Raw genomic sequence first — 17,357 nt, 5'->3', positions numbered from 1 at the left:
ATGTCTTATAAATAACATATATTTTTTTGTTCATTTATATTCACTTAATAAAGAACAGTTACACGGAGAAAACCTCTTGTTGGCACATACAATGGCCTTAAACCGCAAGCTAATGCACATATTGACAAGTCAGCATTGGACACTCATTAATGTCTATACACTAGAGTCGCTAGAAATTTGTAAGATTATGAGTTGTATAGTACCTAGGTAGGTAGGTAGGCACCTTCTTTTAAAATGTTCTCAAGCTTCTTCTCTTCAAGGTTTTTTGATTTGATCACCGCTGACCTAACTCGTACTCGCTTGCAACAGCAAAGATATACTAGATATTACTTTTATAACGATAAATTGGCTAAACGTAATTAAATAAAAAAAGTCAGAGAAGTTCGATTTTTTTCGGAAAACTTCAACTATCATCCTCATCATTATTTCAGCCGGAAGACGTCCACTGCTGGATAAAGGCCTCCCCCAAAGATCGCCATGACCATTGGTCCTGCGCTGCCCTCATCCAGTCTACTCCGGCGATCTTGACCAGATTGTCGGTCCATGTGTGGGTCATTCATCCATCCAACTTCAACTATAGGGTCACATTATTATCAAAGAATACCTAATGGTACAATAAGTATTATAATACGATATCGATTATGAAGATTTCTTAAAAAGTTACGTTTTAAACCTCCGATAAGTAATTCTGACCATAAAACGTTAACCGGTTAGAATTTTTTGAAGTATCCAAGCTCATTAACATGTCTGTGATCAAGGATGCGCAACTTAAATATTTACCATATTTACCACGAAGCATTACTTTGAATGAAACAACGGTGAGATTATAGAGAACTGAGAGACTCTCCCAGTTATGTTCTCTGTACTCTATGAATAGTTCGTGTTTTAAAAACAAATACAAAATATTCCCTTTTCAATTCACACATTAAATGCTAATAAGATAAGAATAATGTGTTATTGAGTGACGCGAGGGCATTGCACCCTGTTAACAATCAATATCTGTCGGTGAATGCAATAATATTATCAATGTTGTATAACTTACGTTGGAACGAAGGCATAATATGAATTATTATTCTCTCTGTGACATCACTATGATAATTGCTAACCAGACTAACGGTCGCTATTTCTAACGGCCGTTTTCAATAACCTATGTATCCTTAGTTTAACTTACGGATACTTTGCTGTCACCGTTTAATGACAAGATCTTATCTATCCATAGTTATGTCCAATATAGTTATAGTCCAATGCTATCCGTCAATAGGTTATTGAAATGTAAGTAAGCGTAAAAGGAAAGATTTGTCTACCTCTAGTAGTCAAACTAAGGATAGATAGGTTATTGAAAACGGCCGTGTCTGCCCGTAACTGACGTCACTAACATAACGGCCTGTGCCCATGTCAACACGCGGGGATTATACGCGTCTACAGTCCTTGCATTATTGTCGGTCAACGCACAAAATCTTACTAGTAGTACTTACTACTTATTAGTATTTTTCTGAGTGTTTGGTGAGTCTGAGTTTAGCCAATGTTATGTAATTCCATCAATGTCACCAACAAGGTCTTCCTCTACTGTGCGCTTTACAAAGAACTATATTTAACATAATATAACCAATATGGTTAAATGTTAAGTAAAAACTATCGGTGCTAATACAAAAAATAAATTAAACATGGCTTAGAAACATGTCTCATTAAACAGTGTCTAACTATTAAGCGACGTCTAGAGATTGACGCTAAACAACAGAAAGATACGCATTTGTAATAGAACTTTTTTAAACCAAGTATTCAACACGTGTTAAACTTTTTTGTAATAACACCATGTTTTGAGGCACATCAAATTTAATTCGGGAATCTTCGCGTGTATAAGGATAATAAATTTAAATTCATTTTAAACCAGTGGTGACCTTAAAAATTTGTTTGTACTCCATGAAAATTGGAAATGCCTATTTTTAAATAATTTTGTCAAAAAAAACTATTGCAATCGCTCCATAGCTCAATAGACGCGCAGGTGAAATCAGAGATTTCCTGGTTTGGTACTACTCTTAAAGTCCGTAGAAGGATAGTTTTTATGACAATAAGGGACGAGACGAGCATGACTTTCAGCTGATAGTAATTAATACGCCCTGCCAATGCAATGCCGCTCAGGATTCTTGAAAAACCCAAAACTCAGAGCGGCACTACAATTGCGTTCGACACCTTGAGACATATGATGTTAATCTCATTTGCCCAGTTATTTCACTACATTGTAATGGGCATGGCGTATCAATTACCATCAGCTGAACGTCCTGCTCGTCTCGTCCCTTATTATCATAAAAAATAAATAAAAAATTTCACTAGCTACGGCGCCCTTGAGACCGAAACACAATAATGCTAACACATTACTGCTTAGCCATAATCCAGCCGGCATCCTGTTCATAATAGACTCCAACTGGAATCTCGCGACGAAAGCATCATTGATGCAACTGCACCGACCAAGAGCGATATCGATTACGCAAGTTCAGTGAGAAACGAGTTGCTCATACATTCATTCGCCTTGGCCCTTGACCTTGCCAAATGCTCTCGCAACACGCAAACATACGAGCACAGATTAAACAATGGCGGCCTTGCACAACGGAACCGCGATGTCAAAATCCATGCATTGTCAGGGAGATAAACCTATGTCCCTATCTTCATAATAATTATTGTTTTTCTTGTTTTCTTTGACGAAACTTACAGGGGGTAAACGGGAATGGTAATTCATCACCAGATGGAAAATGAAAAAAAACGAACAGTACAAGAGATGTGTTGGCGGCCTAAGTTTGAAAGCGTGACTAAAAAGTATATAAAAACAAATTTCTATTTTATATAATATCAACATTATTATACGGTACAACGCGAAAGAATATTCGAAGCTTTTATAAATTGATACAAATGATAAATAAAATGATATTTTTTTTTAAATTTAAGTATAGTTTTTCGTAATCTTCTCAGTAAATCTTTTTGATACTATAATACAGGAAAGTTACATCCTGCCCGGCGCCTCCACCATTGTAGCGCGTGAGTCCTCCCTCACACGCGGGATCGTTGCAGAATTAAAATAATTAAACAACTTCTTTAATTATGTATTATATTCACTTTCACTTTCTATTAAACATATTTATTATAAATATTAAATATTAGGCCGAAGACCGACCGTTCTGATTTACTTCATTTTCCAATCTCTCATCTGTCTCGTTATTCAATCGTGTTCTCAGTCGCGACAATATTCAAATCTAATTCTTTAGCTTGACGGCCAACCATAGAACGATGAGTTCTTATATGCGGATAAGAACTAATTGTTACAATACCGTGAGGTTTAATAAAATATCTTCGGTGCTATTCACGTTATTTTAAAATCGTTGACGTTAAGTTCCAATCATATCCACATTTTGCTCTAGATTCATATTCTCCTATCATTTCCCTAGAATCTTAACTGAAACTTTGATAAATAAACTGAAATATTTGGATCGAAACCGCGCGATCGAAACGACTTGAACAACAAGCTCGCCCGAAGGTACCAATGTTGTTCTACCAAATCTAAAATTTCGACTAATATTAATTATAGTTATCTATGCTCTATCCTATTGTCGCTTTTGTGAACAACTTAGTCACAACTTAGTCACATTAAAAGAGACTACCAAGCTTTGAGTGTGTTTTCTGAATCTATCGGTAACGATAGATGTTAAGAGTAAACATTAATTATCTCCTAACAATTGAAGTAACTGTTATTTTGACGTAACCGTTATTTTCCCTAAATCGGAAGTTAACTTCATCACAATTGGAACTGAACTGTCAATTTGTGTTAAAAGAAAACGACTTTTTTTTGCCATTCGGTCGCTTCGATCAGGCTAGCCTTCGTTCATTCAGCCGTTCGGTGCCAACATTAGCAGACTAAGAGTCATATCCAGGGACGAGTTCCTCATTCCTTCATGAGCTCCGGGTCATGTTTACCTTTTAAAAAAATGTCATCGGCACTGAGCCAACATGTAAATTATCACCTCCAACTGTCATGGACAACAGACACAAAATGCAGTTGCAAAATTTCATCCGAACAAACATACAAAAACTTTAACAAATTACCACCATATTTATTCATAAAACTAAGGTTACTCATTGATTATTTTTCCACGATGTTATTGAGGTCAGCAATGAACAGTTATCGCTCAGCGGGTCAACCGCTCAGCTGTCACTGACATCAACAATAATGGAGAATATACATGTTTCTTATAAATTTTACTCGACAGTTTACGTAAATATAAAAATAAAGCCGAAAAAGTAGCCCAAAGTATTTGAAAAATAAAATAGCCAAACTACACGAACTCTTGAAACGGATGCCATTTTGATACACTTGGTGAGCAATGAACTCATAGTTCATGACAACAATGAAACGGAGTCTTGGTTGAATATTGACATTTGCCGCCATTTTATTTACTTCAAAATCGCTTTGAAAAACGGAGTCGCTTTTAAAATGTTTCGAATTTCAGAAAAAATATTGTACTTTTTAAAAATTAATTTCGATTGCAAGAGTTTTGTTTTTTGTGTTTGTTCAAATTATTAGCAATATTAGAATGGCTAAGGCCCTATCTGAGGCGTCCTGAATTTGTAATGTACAAAACAACTACTTAAGTACATTTTAAGTACAAGGACAACAGTTTAATCCTACCTTCGCCAACTATCTATTCAACCAACTTCTAAAAATGTTAGTTATCTACTCTTTTTTTTCATAATTGTTACCGATTGGTAAAACTTTTACGACCTTACAAATAAAGTTGATATAAAGTTATAAATAAGCATAAACAAAGAAAATGCATAATGTTTACAATATCGTTGACAACACTGTCAATACAATGACATTTATGACGTTTTTCGAATGACAAGCAGCCTTGCAAATAAAGGCGGGAAACGTTATGCGTCCGAATTAACCAATCATAAGCAAAATGTCTTGTAAATATTTTGCATTTTCTTGGTTTATGATTAGTTATAACTATATGCCAATTTTATTTGTTAGGCCGTTATAGTCGAAAGGTTAATTTGGTCCTGTTATAAACTTCTGATGGAGTTATACTCAAAACCTGACCTCTGGTATTGAAGATATGGTTAACACAGCTGGTTTTCTCTTACCGTCAGGTGAGGTGATCAACGTGCCAGTTAGACCCTTTTAATATACAGGGTGTCCCGTAATCAGTGGACCAACGGGATACCCGTGATAGGGGTGGTCATCATCTCTCGAAAACACCAAATTTTACTGTTCTAGGGCCAGTAGTTCAAAAGATATGATTTTTTAAGCATTATTTTGAAAATTCTACCCTTATCAACACAAAAGTTGAAAAAAAATATTTTTTATTTTTATTTTGCCCTGTTTCTTAACTTAAGGTGGCTGAGGAAACATGTGTCTTCACAATTAAATCCATTTTTGTGAATAAATATTGCCAAATTAAAAATTAAAAACCAAAACATGCGCAAATATCAAATAACTAAATTTGCAACGTGATGTTTGAAGCAAGCTAGTGCAAAAAAAATGTATGACAGCCTTGCGGACCATTATTTAAAAAACATCTGCAGTTCATACTGATTCCAAAAAGGTATAACAATATTACATTTTACAAAAAAAATAACTTAATAACCAATTTTAGACTCCAATTGCGAGAAACATTTAAGCGCTATCTATTCTGAGAATTATTTTGTTATCGAGAGAGAGATAACACAATATGCTATCTCTTTCTCGCTCAGGTACCTTTTTCGTTTACGGGGTCCTATTGGTCGACGCCTATGATCCCCACACCCTAATTTTTCAAATTATTCTTAGTTTCATCAGAGACTTGCTCATAGCTCGTAGCTGCACACGTGTTTTTTACTTCGCTACCATTACGACTCTTTTTTTTGGTGACTGACGCTTGAATTGGACCTTGTTTGTCTTTGTGATTTGGATACTGTTTGCCCGGATTTTATAAAATGCCTAATACCTATACTCCTCGTGAATATGCTGAGATGTATTTTATTTACGGTCTGTGTAATGCAAACGCTCGGCAAGCAGCCCGTACGTATCGTGAGCGCTATCCTAATCGCGACCGCTATCCGGATCATCGAATTTTTCTCCGTGTAAATAACGCGTATTTAGAAGGCAGAATTCCCGGAGCTGCAAACAACGTGGGAAGACCTAGAAGAGTCGATGAACTTCAAATACTGGCCGAAGTGACAGAAGAACCTTCTACGAGTGTTCGTCGTATTTCAAGACGTACTGGTATAGCAAAAACAACAGTACATCGCATTTTAAAAAGAAACAGTTTATACCCTTATCATATTCAACGAGTGCAGGCACTATTACCTGCTGATTATCAACGGAGGATAGATTTTTGTGCAGAGATGCTTCGCCGATGCCGACAAGATCCACTATTTTTCAATTCAATATTATGGAGCGATGAATCGTGTTTTAAAAGAGTTGGAGTGTTTAACATTCATAATTTACATGAATGGGCTGTTGTGAATCCACGTATTGTACGAGAAGATAGATTCCAGCACCAGTTTGGAGTCAATTTGTGGGCTGGAATCTTAGATGGTAAACTTATTGGTCCATTTGAGCTCCCACCGAGGCTTAATGGTGCTCGGTACTTGCAATTTTTAAGAAATGACTTAAGTAATTTATTAGCAAATGTACCACAGGAGGTATGTGAGAGGATGTGGTTACAGCATGATGGCGCACCCGCTCATTATTGCAGACAAGTGAGGGAATATTTAAACGAGTCTTACCCAAGTAGGTGGATTGGACGAGGAGGTACAATCCCATGGCCAGCTCGATCACCTGATCTTAATCCATTGGATTATTTTTTATGGGGATATTTTAAAGAATCCGTATATGAAACCGTTAACGATAACGAAAGACAGCTAAGACAAAAACTGAATGTGGTGAGTGAAAAAGTCAAAAATAATGAAAGGGCGTTAAAAAGTTTAAAAAGAAATTTTATAAGAAGATGCCGGCTATGCCTTAGAGTAAGAGGAAGACATTTCGAACATTTATTATAAGAAATAAATAAAAAAATTCTAACTATTTACTTTTGTTTTATTGTAAATTCCGCCAAGAAATTGCTATCTAATGTTGATTTAAAATAATTATTGTCTTTTATTGTTTCACAATAATGATTAATTATACCTTTTTGGAATCAGTATGAACTGCAGATGTTTTTTAAATAATGGTCCGCAAGGCTGTCATACATTTTTTTTGCACTAGCTTGCTTCAAACATCACGTTGCAAATTTAGTTATTTGATATTTGCGCATGTTTTGGTTTTTAATTTTTAATTTGGCAATATTTATTCACAAAAATGGATTTAATTGTGAAGACACATGTTTCCTCAGCCACCTTAAGTTAAGAAACAGGGCAAAATAAAAATAAAAAATATTTTTTTTCAACTTTTGTGTTGATAAGGGTAGAATTTTCAAAATAATGCTTAAAAAATCATATCTTTTGAACTACTGGCCCTAGAACAGTAAAATTTGGTGTTTTCGATAGATGATGACCACCCCTATCACGGGTATCCCGTTGGTCCACTGATTACGGGACACCCTGTATAAAAGAGAGGTTAAGTTTGTGAGTTTGTAGGGGGATTTACTGAAACGATTTTGAAAATTCTGCTACCAATAGAAAGCGACGTTATTTTTGAGTGTTATAGGCTGTCATACAATTAAATCAAATGAAAAGATTTTTTGTGGTGTTCGGTCGGAAAGTAAGTCAGAGATAAAACGAACGAAAACGTTTCTTAGGAACGCTACCTTAACAATGAGAGATAATAATATGTTGGTTTTATATATGCATGTAGCAGCACTGGAACACCAACTAATGGTTACACTGGTAAATACGGACCAAGTCGCGGGTAACAGCTAGTAATAATATAAGAACTTTTAAGTCTTATTTTTTTTCGTTTAAATTGGCACTTTTTTACAGTTTGTTTTATTATGAAACTGCATTAAGCCACTTTGCTTGTGTTAGTTGACATAGTTGAAAAAAAAGTATATCTACAGCGCTTAAAATAAATTACTAAGTTCTAAAATATTAAGATAAAATACTGCATGATAAACAATAAGTTCTTCACAAATAAAATTTGAAAAACAAAACTTTATGAACGATGCGGGATACGAACCCACGACCTCCGGGGTTCCGTGCCGGTGCTCTAACCAACTGAGCTAACCGTTCCAGTACCGCCTCGCTATAAAATTCTATTTGCCCTGTTCAACTCTCAGGTTGTGGCTTCATCTACAGGATCTACTTTACAGTTGATAACCTGCTCAACCCCAATATTTGTATATTAGGAAATTTACTTGAGATGTCGCTCTTGTAAATCTAAACAATATGTTATGTTTTTAAAGTGACAACCCTCACTTCTAGGATTAATACACAAATTAAATTTGAAAAACATAACTTTATTTTCTAATATTTAGTAAGTTCTTCATTCAAAAGAACAAACAGCTTCGATAGTTCCAACTGCCAATACAGCGTGTATGATAACGATAACAATAATGTTTGAATATTTTAAGATTTGTACATTGTTTCTTCTTGGCGTAATAGTAACGGTTATTGTAGAAAATTCTCATGACAATAACAATTTACACAAGTACAATAATAATTGTACTTTAATATTATTATTGAACAAAATTTGTGAAGGTTTTACGAACGAAACCAGTTATATTAAGCCTATTAATTATCATTATTAGTCCCCATTAAATACTTTTGTAGACGTAACTAAGATAAATTTATCAACTTAGGATATTTTAATTGTGACCTGCCACTGACATGTTTTGCATACATAACTTTTTACGATGAAATATATGCGTTAAATTCTGCCGTTTTACGCGGAGTGTTCCAAAGGGCAATTCAACCTGATACCTTCCGCTGGGTTATTCTTGTAAAGGTTTAAAAAAAACAGCATGCTCAAGTCTACCAAACATCATTTTAACATAAAATATTGCACTGCTCAGTTGTAAAACGGTAAAAAGTTGCGCAAAGGTAAAAAAATATTTAAATCAAAAGATAGGGTCTTTAAGACCGGTAACATACTTGGGATTCTTCTATAGAGCTTGACACGTTTGTCCTCTAACGCTCTGGCCACACTAACGAGAAACGCCATTCATTATCGCGAATTCGCGATGGTGGACATTTAACTACTACTTTTACGAGCGTATAGACGATGCTGTATGCAATAATGCGTGACTACTTTTGATTTGTCCATGTGTGCATGAGCTTTTTTTTATGCCAATAAAGGACGAGACGAGCAGGACGTTCAACTGATTGTAATTTATACGCCGTGCCCATTACAATGCAGTGCCGCTCAGGATTCTTGAAATACCCACAAACTCCGAGCGGCACTACAATTGCGTTCACCACCCTGAGACAAGATATTAAGCCTCATTTGCCCAGTAATTTCACTAGCCACGGTGCCCTTCAGACCGAAACACAGTAATGCTTACACATAATCTAGTCGGCATCCTGTGCAAAGGAGCCTCGCACTGGTAGTGGTTTGCCTTTAAGCGGCACCAATACATTGGCTCTTCATCATAATGCAGAGTGTCGTAAGCGCGACGGAATCGATGATAATCATATCAACATCCCCAATATTAGTGTACGTTTTTATATAAATTTAAGTCTATAATATAATGCATCCTCGGAGCATAATTAGAAATTTGGAACAATTAATTTTATATTTAAGTATTTACTTAGTTTGTCTGTCGCCTTTATGATACAATATATTCAAATAATAAGAATTTACACGTATTTCACCTTTTATTGTCAAGAATGAGCATGTAGGTTAACCATTCAGGTGTGCCTCAGCATAAGAAAATTTCGCAGATATGCCCCAATGACCCTTTACCCCAATGTTGAAATTGACCTATCAGAAGCATTCATAACCACGACATTTTATAAGTGAATTATAAGACTGTGTCTTACAGCTAAGTACCTACTTCAATATCAATTTGCAACGTTTTCGAAACATTAACGACGCAACACGCAATTCAATGCATGCAAAAATGTCATTGTCAGCCTCATAAAGGTATGATCAACGACCGTTTTCGTCACAGCTTCCTGTGTTGTCACAAACCGAAGCATATTTTTTAAATGAACTGTCTGTTTTTCTGTGCCCTTGTTCACGTGAATTTTCGAAACTCCATAATCTACAAAAAATTTCGTGCATTTTGCAATCACATCATTTAATATTGATTGCCATATAAGTGCAAACGACACCTTTGTATTAATATTATGAATTTTAAAATAAATGATTTACGCGTCATTAAACTATATTAATATGCAAGATATTAACAAATTAATCTACCATAATATAAAAACTGTCATTATAAACTTTAATGTCTTGGGTTTTCCACAGTCATCAACGTAAAACTAAGGACAGATTTATTTGTCGGTAACCACAATAACTAGTACATCACTAACGCGCCAAAGTAATATGAAAGATGTTCCACAATACAGAAATTTATTTATTTACCACTAGCTGACCCGACAGACGTTCTGTATATAATAAATATAATGTTTTTATATGAATTTGTCAATAATATATCATAACATCAAAAATTACTTCGTAAAATATGCACCCTGCTGTCTTAATGAAATTGTTTCACAGCAGAACTGTCAAACCGTGCGTCAATAAATTCTCTCATAGAAATTATGTATGGACACATCAAAGGAAAAACAAATTTATTGTTTTTATTTAATTTAGCAGCATTTTCCTATTTATTCACCTTTTAAACCTTCTCTGGACTTCCACAAATAATTCAAGACCTAAATTTGCCAAATCGGTCCAGCCGTTCTCGAGTTTTAGCGAGACTAACGAACAGCAATTAATTTATATATGTACGGGTTATTATATACGGGTACCTTCAAAATAAACGCGTACACATTCCTTAAACGCCTGTAACACTCCTGTGAATCGTCCGGTGTTCCAAAAGAATGTGGGCGGCGGTGATCACTTAACACCAGGTGACAGAAACCAGACAAGAATCATGCATCATTATCTACTATAGTCTATCTATACTATAGTAAGCCTTCTTTGTCAGTACAGACAGTAATAGAATGAAAATCAATTTTTCACAAACTCTTCATTTGTTTTTGGAGGTTTAAAAATGTTTTTTGTTATGGAAAATCGACATTACAGTACAATTAATGTACTTATACCAAACAGAGGGAGGCATTTTTGCAAAGAAACCCGTAATTTTTCATTCTAAATGGGAATTGTTTCCAGCTACATAATATTAAGCATAGTATCCATTATTCTTAATTATCCGTTGACAATTTAAAAATAAGTAATAAACATTGTGTATTACAGTTAATGAGTTTCACATGAACATAATAATAATTAATCATGAACATCTTTGTGTAAGATTATCAAAAAAGTTATTGCATGGTCTAAATAAATATTAATTATAATATTATCGTCAAAATATTTAAATTATAATTATGTAAGGCAGTGTTTATCAAACTTACTACCTTATTTCGCGCCCCTATTACATTGTGGGAGGCTCCTTTGCCTGTAAGCCGGCTAGATTATGGGTACCACAACGACGCCTATTTCTGCCGTGAAGCAGTAATGTGTAAGCATTACTGTGTTTCGGTCTGAAGGGCGCCGTAGATAGTGAAATTACTGGGCAAATGAGAGTTGACAACTTATGTCGCAAGGTGACGAGCCCAGTTGTAGTGTCGCTCAGAAGTTTTGGGTTATTCAATAATCCTGAGCGGCACTGCATCGTAATGGGCAGGGCATCAGGGTATCAATTACCAACAACTGAACGTTCGGATTTGAACTGCTCGTCTCTTCCCTTATTTTCATAAAAAAAATAAAGCAGTGTTTTTCAACCTTACTACCCTATTTCGCGACCCCATTACAGTTTAAAAAAATCTGGCGACCCCCTTGACAATCAGAAAAAAAAAATAATAATTAAGAAAACAAGAATATCCAGAGCTCGCAAGGTAGGCTCTAATAATATTAGTACCATTCGACACTTCATACCTGTATGAACTGACATTTCTACAATGATTTATTTGTTAACATTTTAAAAATCGCACCACGGCTTGATACATTTTTGAAAGTTAAACAAGCACATCCTGCTCACTATAATTGTGTTTTTATTGTAGTCAACCTCGCCTTTTTCCTTCTGCCGGTGACCCCCAAAGTACGGCTTATTGACGCCACTAGGGGTCGCGACCCACATAGAAAACACTGATGTAAAGTACTGGAATGACATGATCGTAACCGGCTTAGAATACGAAGATGAACAAAGCACGAAAGAGAGACGAACATTTCTAACGGAGTAGGTTAGAAAAAGGTTGAAAGAAATCTATTGTGGTGTCACCGATTTTGATTGACAAGTCGTAAACAGTCCGCCACGCTTGGGCTAAGCTCCTTAGTATTTCGCACGTATTAAAACTAGTGGTAACCTAGGTTAAACCACACATAGACATATCGAAATTGAAGCCACAACCTGAGAGTTGAACAAAGCATACAAGATTTTATGGCGATACGTCACTGGAACGGTTAGCTCAGTTGGCAGAGCACTGGCACGGAACGCCAGAGGTCGTGTGTTCGAGTCCCGCATCGTTGATAAAATTTTATTAGTGTAGCGAAATTAGTCTCGCATGGCATCAGGTCGTCTATACGTTAGTATATTCTAAGTCTATGGTTATGACTTATGAAAGGCTCATGACAATTGATTAGTTGACATTTTAAAATTTCGTTACACGAAAGTACATAACAATTATGTGATTATGAAAAAGTTGCAGAATTGCTATTCAAAAATATACCAATTGACTATTTTATAGGATATCAAATGAAAAATTGCATTTAAAAGTTATTAAGATACTGTTTCGTTATTTCGTACTAGATTTTTTCAAGTGAAATTTCTTTATCGACGTATGAGAGAAATTTTATAACAATGCGTCACGATTTTTGGTTTCGCGCCATCTTGTTTTTATCAAAGTAAAGATATATAATATATTAGCTTGAATGTGATAAAATAAAAAGACTTATTTGTATGCATGGCTATAATAATAAAATAATTTTAATTAAATACCGATTTTTTTAATTCTTATCTACCTAATTTCTGTGAAATTGTAAATAGTAGAAAAATGATATGTGATAAAGAAGTTTTACTTCTTACCTGTGGACTCTGGTATACACACATATGTTAATTGATTTTTTTTTTTAATATTTTCATCACGTCAAACGGAACTATAGAATGCGAGGTTGCCAAATCGTCCTACCTATGAGTCATCTCGTAAATAAACAGAGCGGTGAGGTGATTGTGAAATGTACACAGATGTAACTTGGAACTTTTATGTGGCTATTTATTCATCTAGCGCATAGGTTCTCAACGTGGGCGATAACGCGCCCCCTTGTTTGCGTTTGAGACTTTCGGAGGGGCAGTAGAAGACCCAGAGAAAACTAGGGGGCATTGATATGGCGCAGGTGGGGCGCGGGTAGTTTAAAAAGTATAGTCTAAGAAGGCAAAAAAATACACGAAAATACTCTAGAAAAAACACATTTCCCAAAGTGGGCGGTGAGCAAAATAAGGTTGAGAAACTATGATCTACCGGCTAGCCTATGACAATTATTCACAATTATTCGCTAATTTATTCGTTTCGTAAATTTTAAAACAGACGCTCAGATCAGATGCCGGGCCTAATTTAATGGTCGGGAAAATTTTAAATGGTCAAATGAATCCATTTTAATAATTAAATAATTTATGAACGATAGACTGCAATAAAATTTCATGTTACGATGTATTATCTATTTAATATATTCAGATATACGATAAGATATTTTTAAGCCAATTATGATTCGATTAATCAATCGGGATTCGAGCCCGCGCCTTTCAGGTAACGTCCCAGTGCTCTACGTTCCGTCGGTTATTGAGGTTGAGCAGGTAATCAACTGTAAAGTAGATCCTGTAGATGAAGCCACAACCAGAGAGTTGAACAAGCATACCAAGATTTACCGATTTACGGACGGTTGGCTTAGTTGGTAGAGCGCTGGGACATAAACCGAGAGGCGCGGTTTCGAATCCCGCATCGGCCATAAATTTTAATACCTATTAAATTTGTATATTTCCGATACGACGATTAAATAAATAAAAGTGGCGAGACGAGAAGAACGTTAGTCTGATAGTAAGTGTGATACGCCCTGCCCATTACAATGCAGTACAGCTTAGGATTGTTGAACATAAAATACTGAGCGTTATTGCAAATCGTCACTTTATAGTATAAGACAGAGGATGTTCACTCACATTAGCCCAGTAATTTCACTAATAACCTAACCGGAATCCTGAAAGATAATAGAGGTAAATAAAATAATCGAGGTTTTCATGTGTGCGCGCATCACGGAAAACTACTGTAAAGTTACACAATTAAGTCTTGAAGTTATATTGCTTAGACATTTGGCCCTTATCAATAAAAATATATATATATCGATATCTTCACTAAATCATTTAAATATAAAGTTATTGAACTTTTAAGAAACAACCATATTTTTTTGTGAGTACGCGGACGAAGTCGCGGGTATCAGATAGTATTTTTTATAATAATATAAATATAGTGTAAGCGGTATATTTTCATCATTTTATGTTTTAGGATGATTACAACATGTTTACTTTGTCATATTAAATATAGATGAAATATGTAATATTAACGTTTAGCTATGAATTCCACGAAATGATTAAGTAGACCAATAGCAATTTTATTTGTGTAAGTAATTCTTATTTATTTTATAGTCGTAACGTAAGCCGTTCGCGTGAAGCCAAAGAATATTATGTAATAGTACATAATTTTTTTCTAGTTTAAGTGGTATTAATTAATTGTCTTCACAGACTCTGAGTCTGAGATGTACATGTACGCTATGTAGGTACGCCTCAGACTTTGCTGAGGCTTTACTTAGGTACGTAAAACTTAGCTGAGTGTAATAAAACGCAAACTTGACTTTTGCATTGGGCTGTCTTAGCTCAAGGTGACGAGCGCAAAAGAATTTTTGGGTTTTTCAAGAATCCTGAGCGGCACTGCATTGTAATGGGAAGGGCGTATCAATTACCATCAGCTGAACGTTCTGCTAGTCTCGTCCATTATTGTCATAAAAAACCGGTTCAAATTGGTTTTTTTCATGACATTTACTAGAGCAAAGCTTAAATTTTAGTTATGTTTATCTAAACTACCCTCGTCTCCTTTCGACTCTTATTATTTCACGTGCCCTATACTGCCTGCATGGTTACGAGCCTCATGGGTCACGAAGTAAATATATATAAAAATAATCTTCGTTTCCGCTATAGTTAATGTGAAAAATGTGGAACTCAAAATAACATGCGAATTAATTCTTTTGAAAAGTAATTAGTAGGTACTTATGCAATCTAATTTTTGACTTGTTTGTTCTCATATCACCGCCGTTGATGAACCAATTAGTTTTTTTTTGTGTTAAATGAAAACAAAAAACAAATTTGTTTCTCTACAACAATCTGAACTCATACCTAACAGCTAACTAATACATAATTCGTAACGTCAATATAACTAACAAAATACATGACAATATACTAATGAAATGTAATTTTTAGGTGTCGTAAATAAATATTAATGTATGTTTTACACACTAGTGCATCTAGTAAGAGTAAGTTATAATTAATATTTAAAAAAACAAGCGTACCTTTAAATATACCTATTATATTTTCGTGCCATAAGCTACAGATAAGCACAGATGTGCTTGATATATTGATCGGTACTTATCGTGTTATCTACGTAATTAAATCTGTTTTAGCGGTCAAGAAAAGATTACAAAATTAATAATTAACTTATTAACTTACGATGAACGAATCGATCATAACTGTTATCTGCAACCTGCACTTTTGGTTGCAGTGGGTAAGTATATTAATTAAATTACATAGATTATTAAGTACATATTATATTTACATGTTATATAAAAAAACATATATAAGCAGTGTCAATGAAAAACATTGTTAGAGGAACCTACGTTAGTACCTAAGTCTTTTGTGGGGCGATGTATTCTTTTATAACAAGATCCCGGAAAATGTTCAAAACAAATGTACCTATAAATTACTATAACATAATAATTAATGACTTTATGATACCACAGATTAGGAATGGAGCGACTGCCCTTAGGCTATTATATAAGAAATTTTATTATACGATATTACCTACATTGATACCATATTTTTTAAAGAAAAAAAAAATAAACCCGCTGTGTTTCTTGCTCCCGTTTTTCTCAGGTCTGAACGTCTGCGGCATACTTTTTGAAATGGATGGTAGTTTTTAACTTTCAATATCATATCCTATTATGAATAAAAATATTTGATTTTGAATGACTAGGTACAAAAAAAATAAAATAATAATCTATTAGAGTTCTATTTTATATATAACTCTTAAATTGTTACACTTAAAAATAAGTAATAATACTAAGTTATAAATAACTTTGTCGTCAGTATTTATAGTTAAAACAAGCTCGACAAGTTAATAATCTCATAGAACCTGCGATGAGGCTGATCTATAAAGCTTTCCCTACTTTTTACTTCGCCGAAGGCCTCTTTAAATATATATCACGGGGTGATAATTATGTAACATACCTTCATTAATGCAAAACGCTGATCATCATCTATTCCCACGACACCGTTGGAAATTGGAGCCATAGTTGTACGAAATAAATTTCACAAACACAAAATATAATAATCCACACGTCTAACGGTTGCGCGCGCAACGACGCGAATGCGCGTTGCGGTTTGCTAAATGACGGTTCGGCTTCGGAATGACGATCGACGTTTCACGATACACGAAAACACGAATCACGATCGATAGATCGAGTGATCAATGATGAATGAACGAATGGATTTTAATTTTTCAACTACATAGGTATCCATTCTCGAGCATCCAGGTGATGCAGGCAGAAAAGTGATATTTAACGTTGGTGATTATTCGATTAGAATTTGGATGAAACACTATATTCATAAGGAGATCCCACCTAGGTATCTATTTAGTATTCAGTTCGCCAATCGATCATTAGTTTTGAGGTCGATGCTAATGAGAACATCTAGATTGTACATATATGTTCTTGAATAATCAAGGCTTGACTATTGAGACTTATATTAGAAATTCAATGACTTAAAAATTAATTTTGCGTGTGTTTTTTTAATTTCCTCCCAAGAAAATTTAAAATTAAAGAAAGTTCGAGAAGTTATTGGTTTTACCCTGTTTTTCGAAAATCAAATTTCATCAGATCTCGACGTTTTAAGGTCCTTGGAAGTTTACCTGACTATTCCCGCGACGGTGTCCGTACGTCTTTATGTATGTATGTATGGTTGCAT

At 34.8% G+C, this 17,357-nt stretch overlaps 1 protein-coding gene and 1 non-coding gene across 3 annotated transcripts in view; one reads left to right on the top strand and one right to left on the bottom strand.

The window, feature by feature from the left end:
- The window catches only part of LOC126974894 (SEC14-like protein 2), a 67,060-nt gene extending 50,288 nt beyond the window's left edge, over positions 1–16,772 (bottom strand). For both annotated transcript variants that reach the window (XR_007731591.1, XM_050822608.1), the window contains exon 1: positions 16,623–16,772. Coding sequence is in view for 1 of the 2 variants with exons in the window: in XM_050822608.1 (XP_050678565.1) it covers positions 16,623–16,685 (63 nt within the window). In the remaining variant the exon portion in view is untranslated. The remainder of the gene's footprint in view (positions 1–16,622) is intronic.
- On the top strand, positions 14,009–14,080 carry Trnay-aua (transfer RNA tyrosine (anticodon AUA)). The gene has a single exon. It is a non-coding gene; the product is annotated as a tRNA-Tyr (tRNA).
- Positions 16,773–17,357: the final 585 nt, after the last annotated feature.

Source organism: Leptidea sinapis, chromosome 34 (assembly GCF_905404315.1).
Source record: "Leptidea sinapis chromosome 34, ilLepSina1.1, whole genome shotgun sequence".
NCBI lineage: Eukaryota > Metazoa > Arthropoda > Insecta > Lepidoptera > Pieridae > Leptidea > Leptidea sinapis.
The sequence above is the reverse complement of the archived record's forward strand: the minus strand, read 5'-3'. Positions and strand labels throughout refer to the sequence as shown.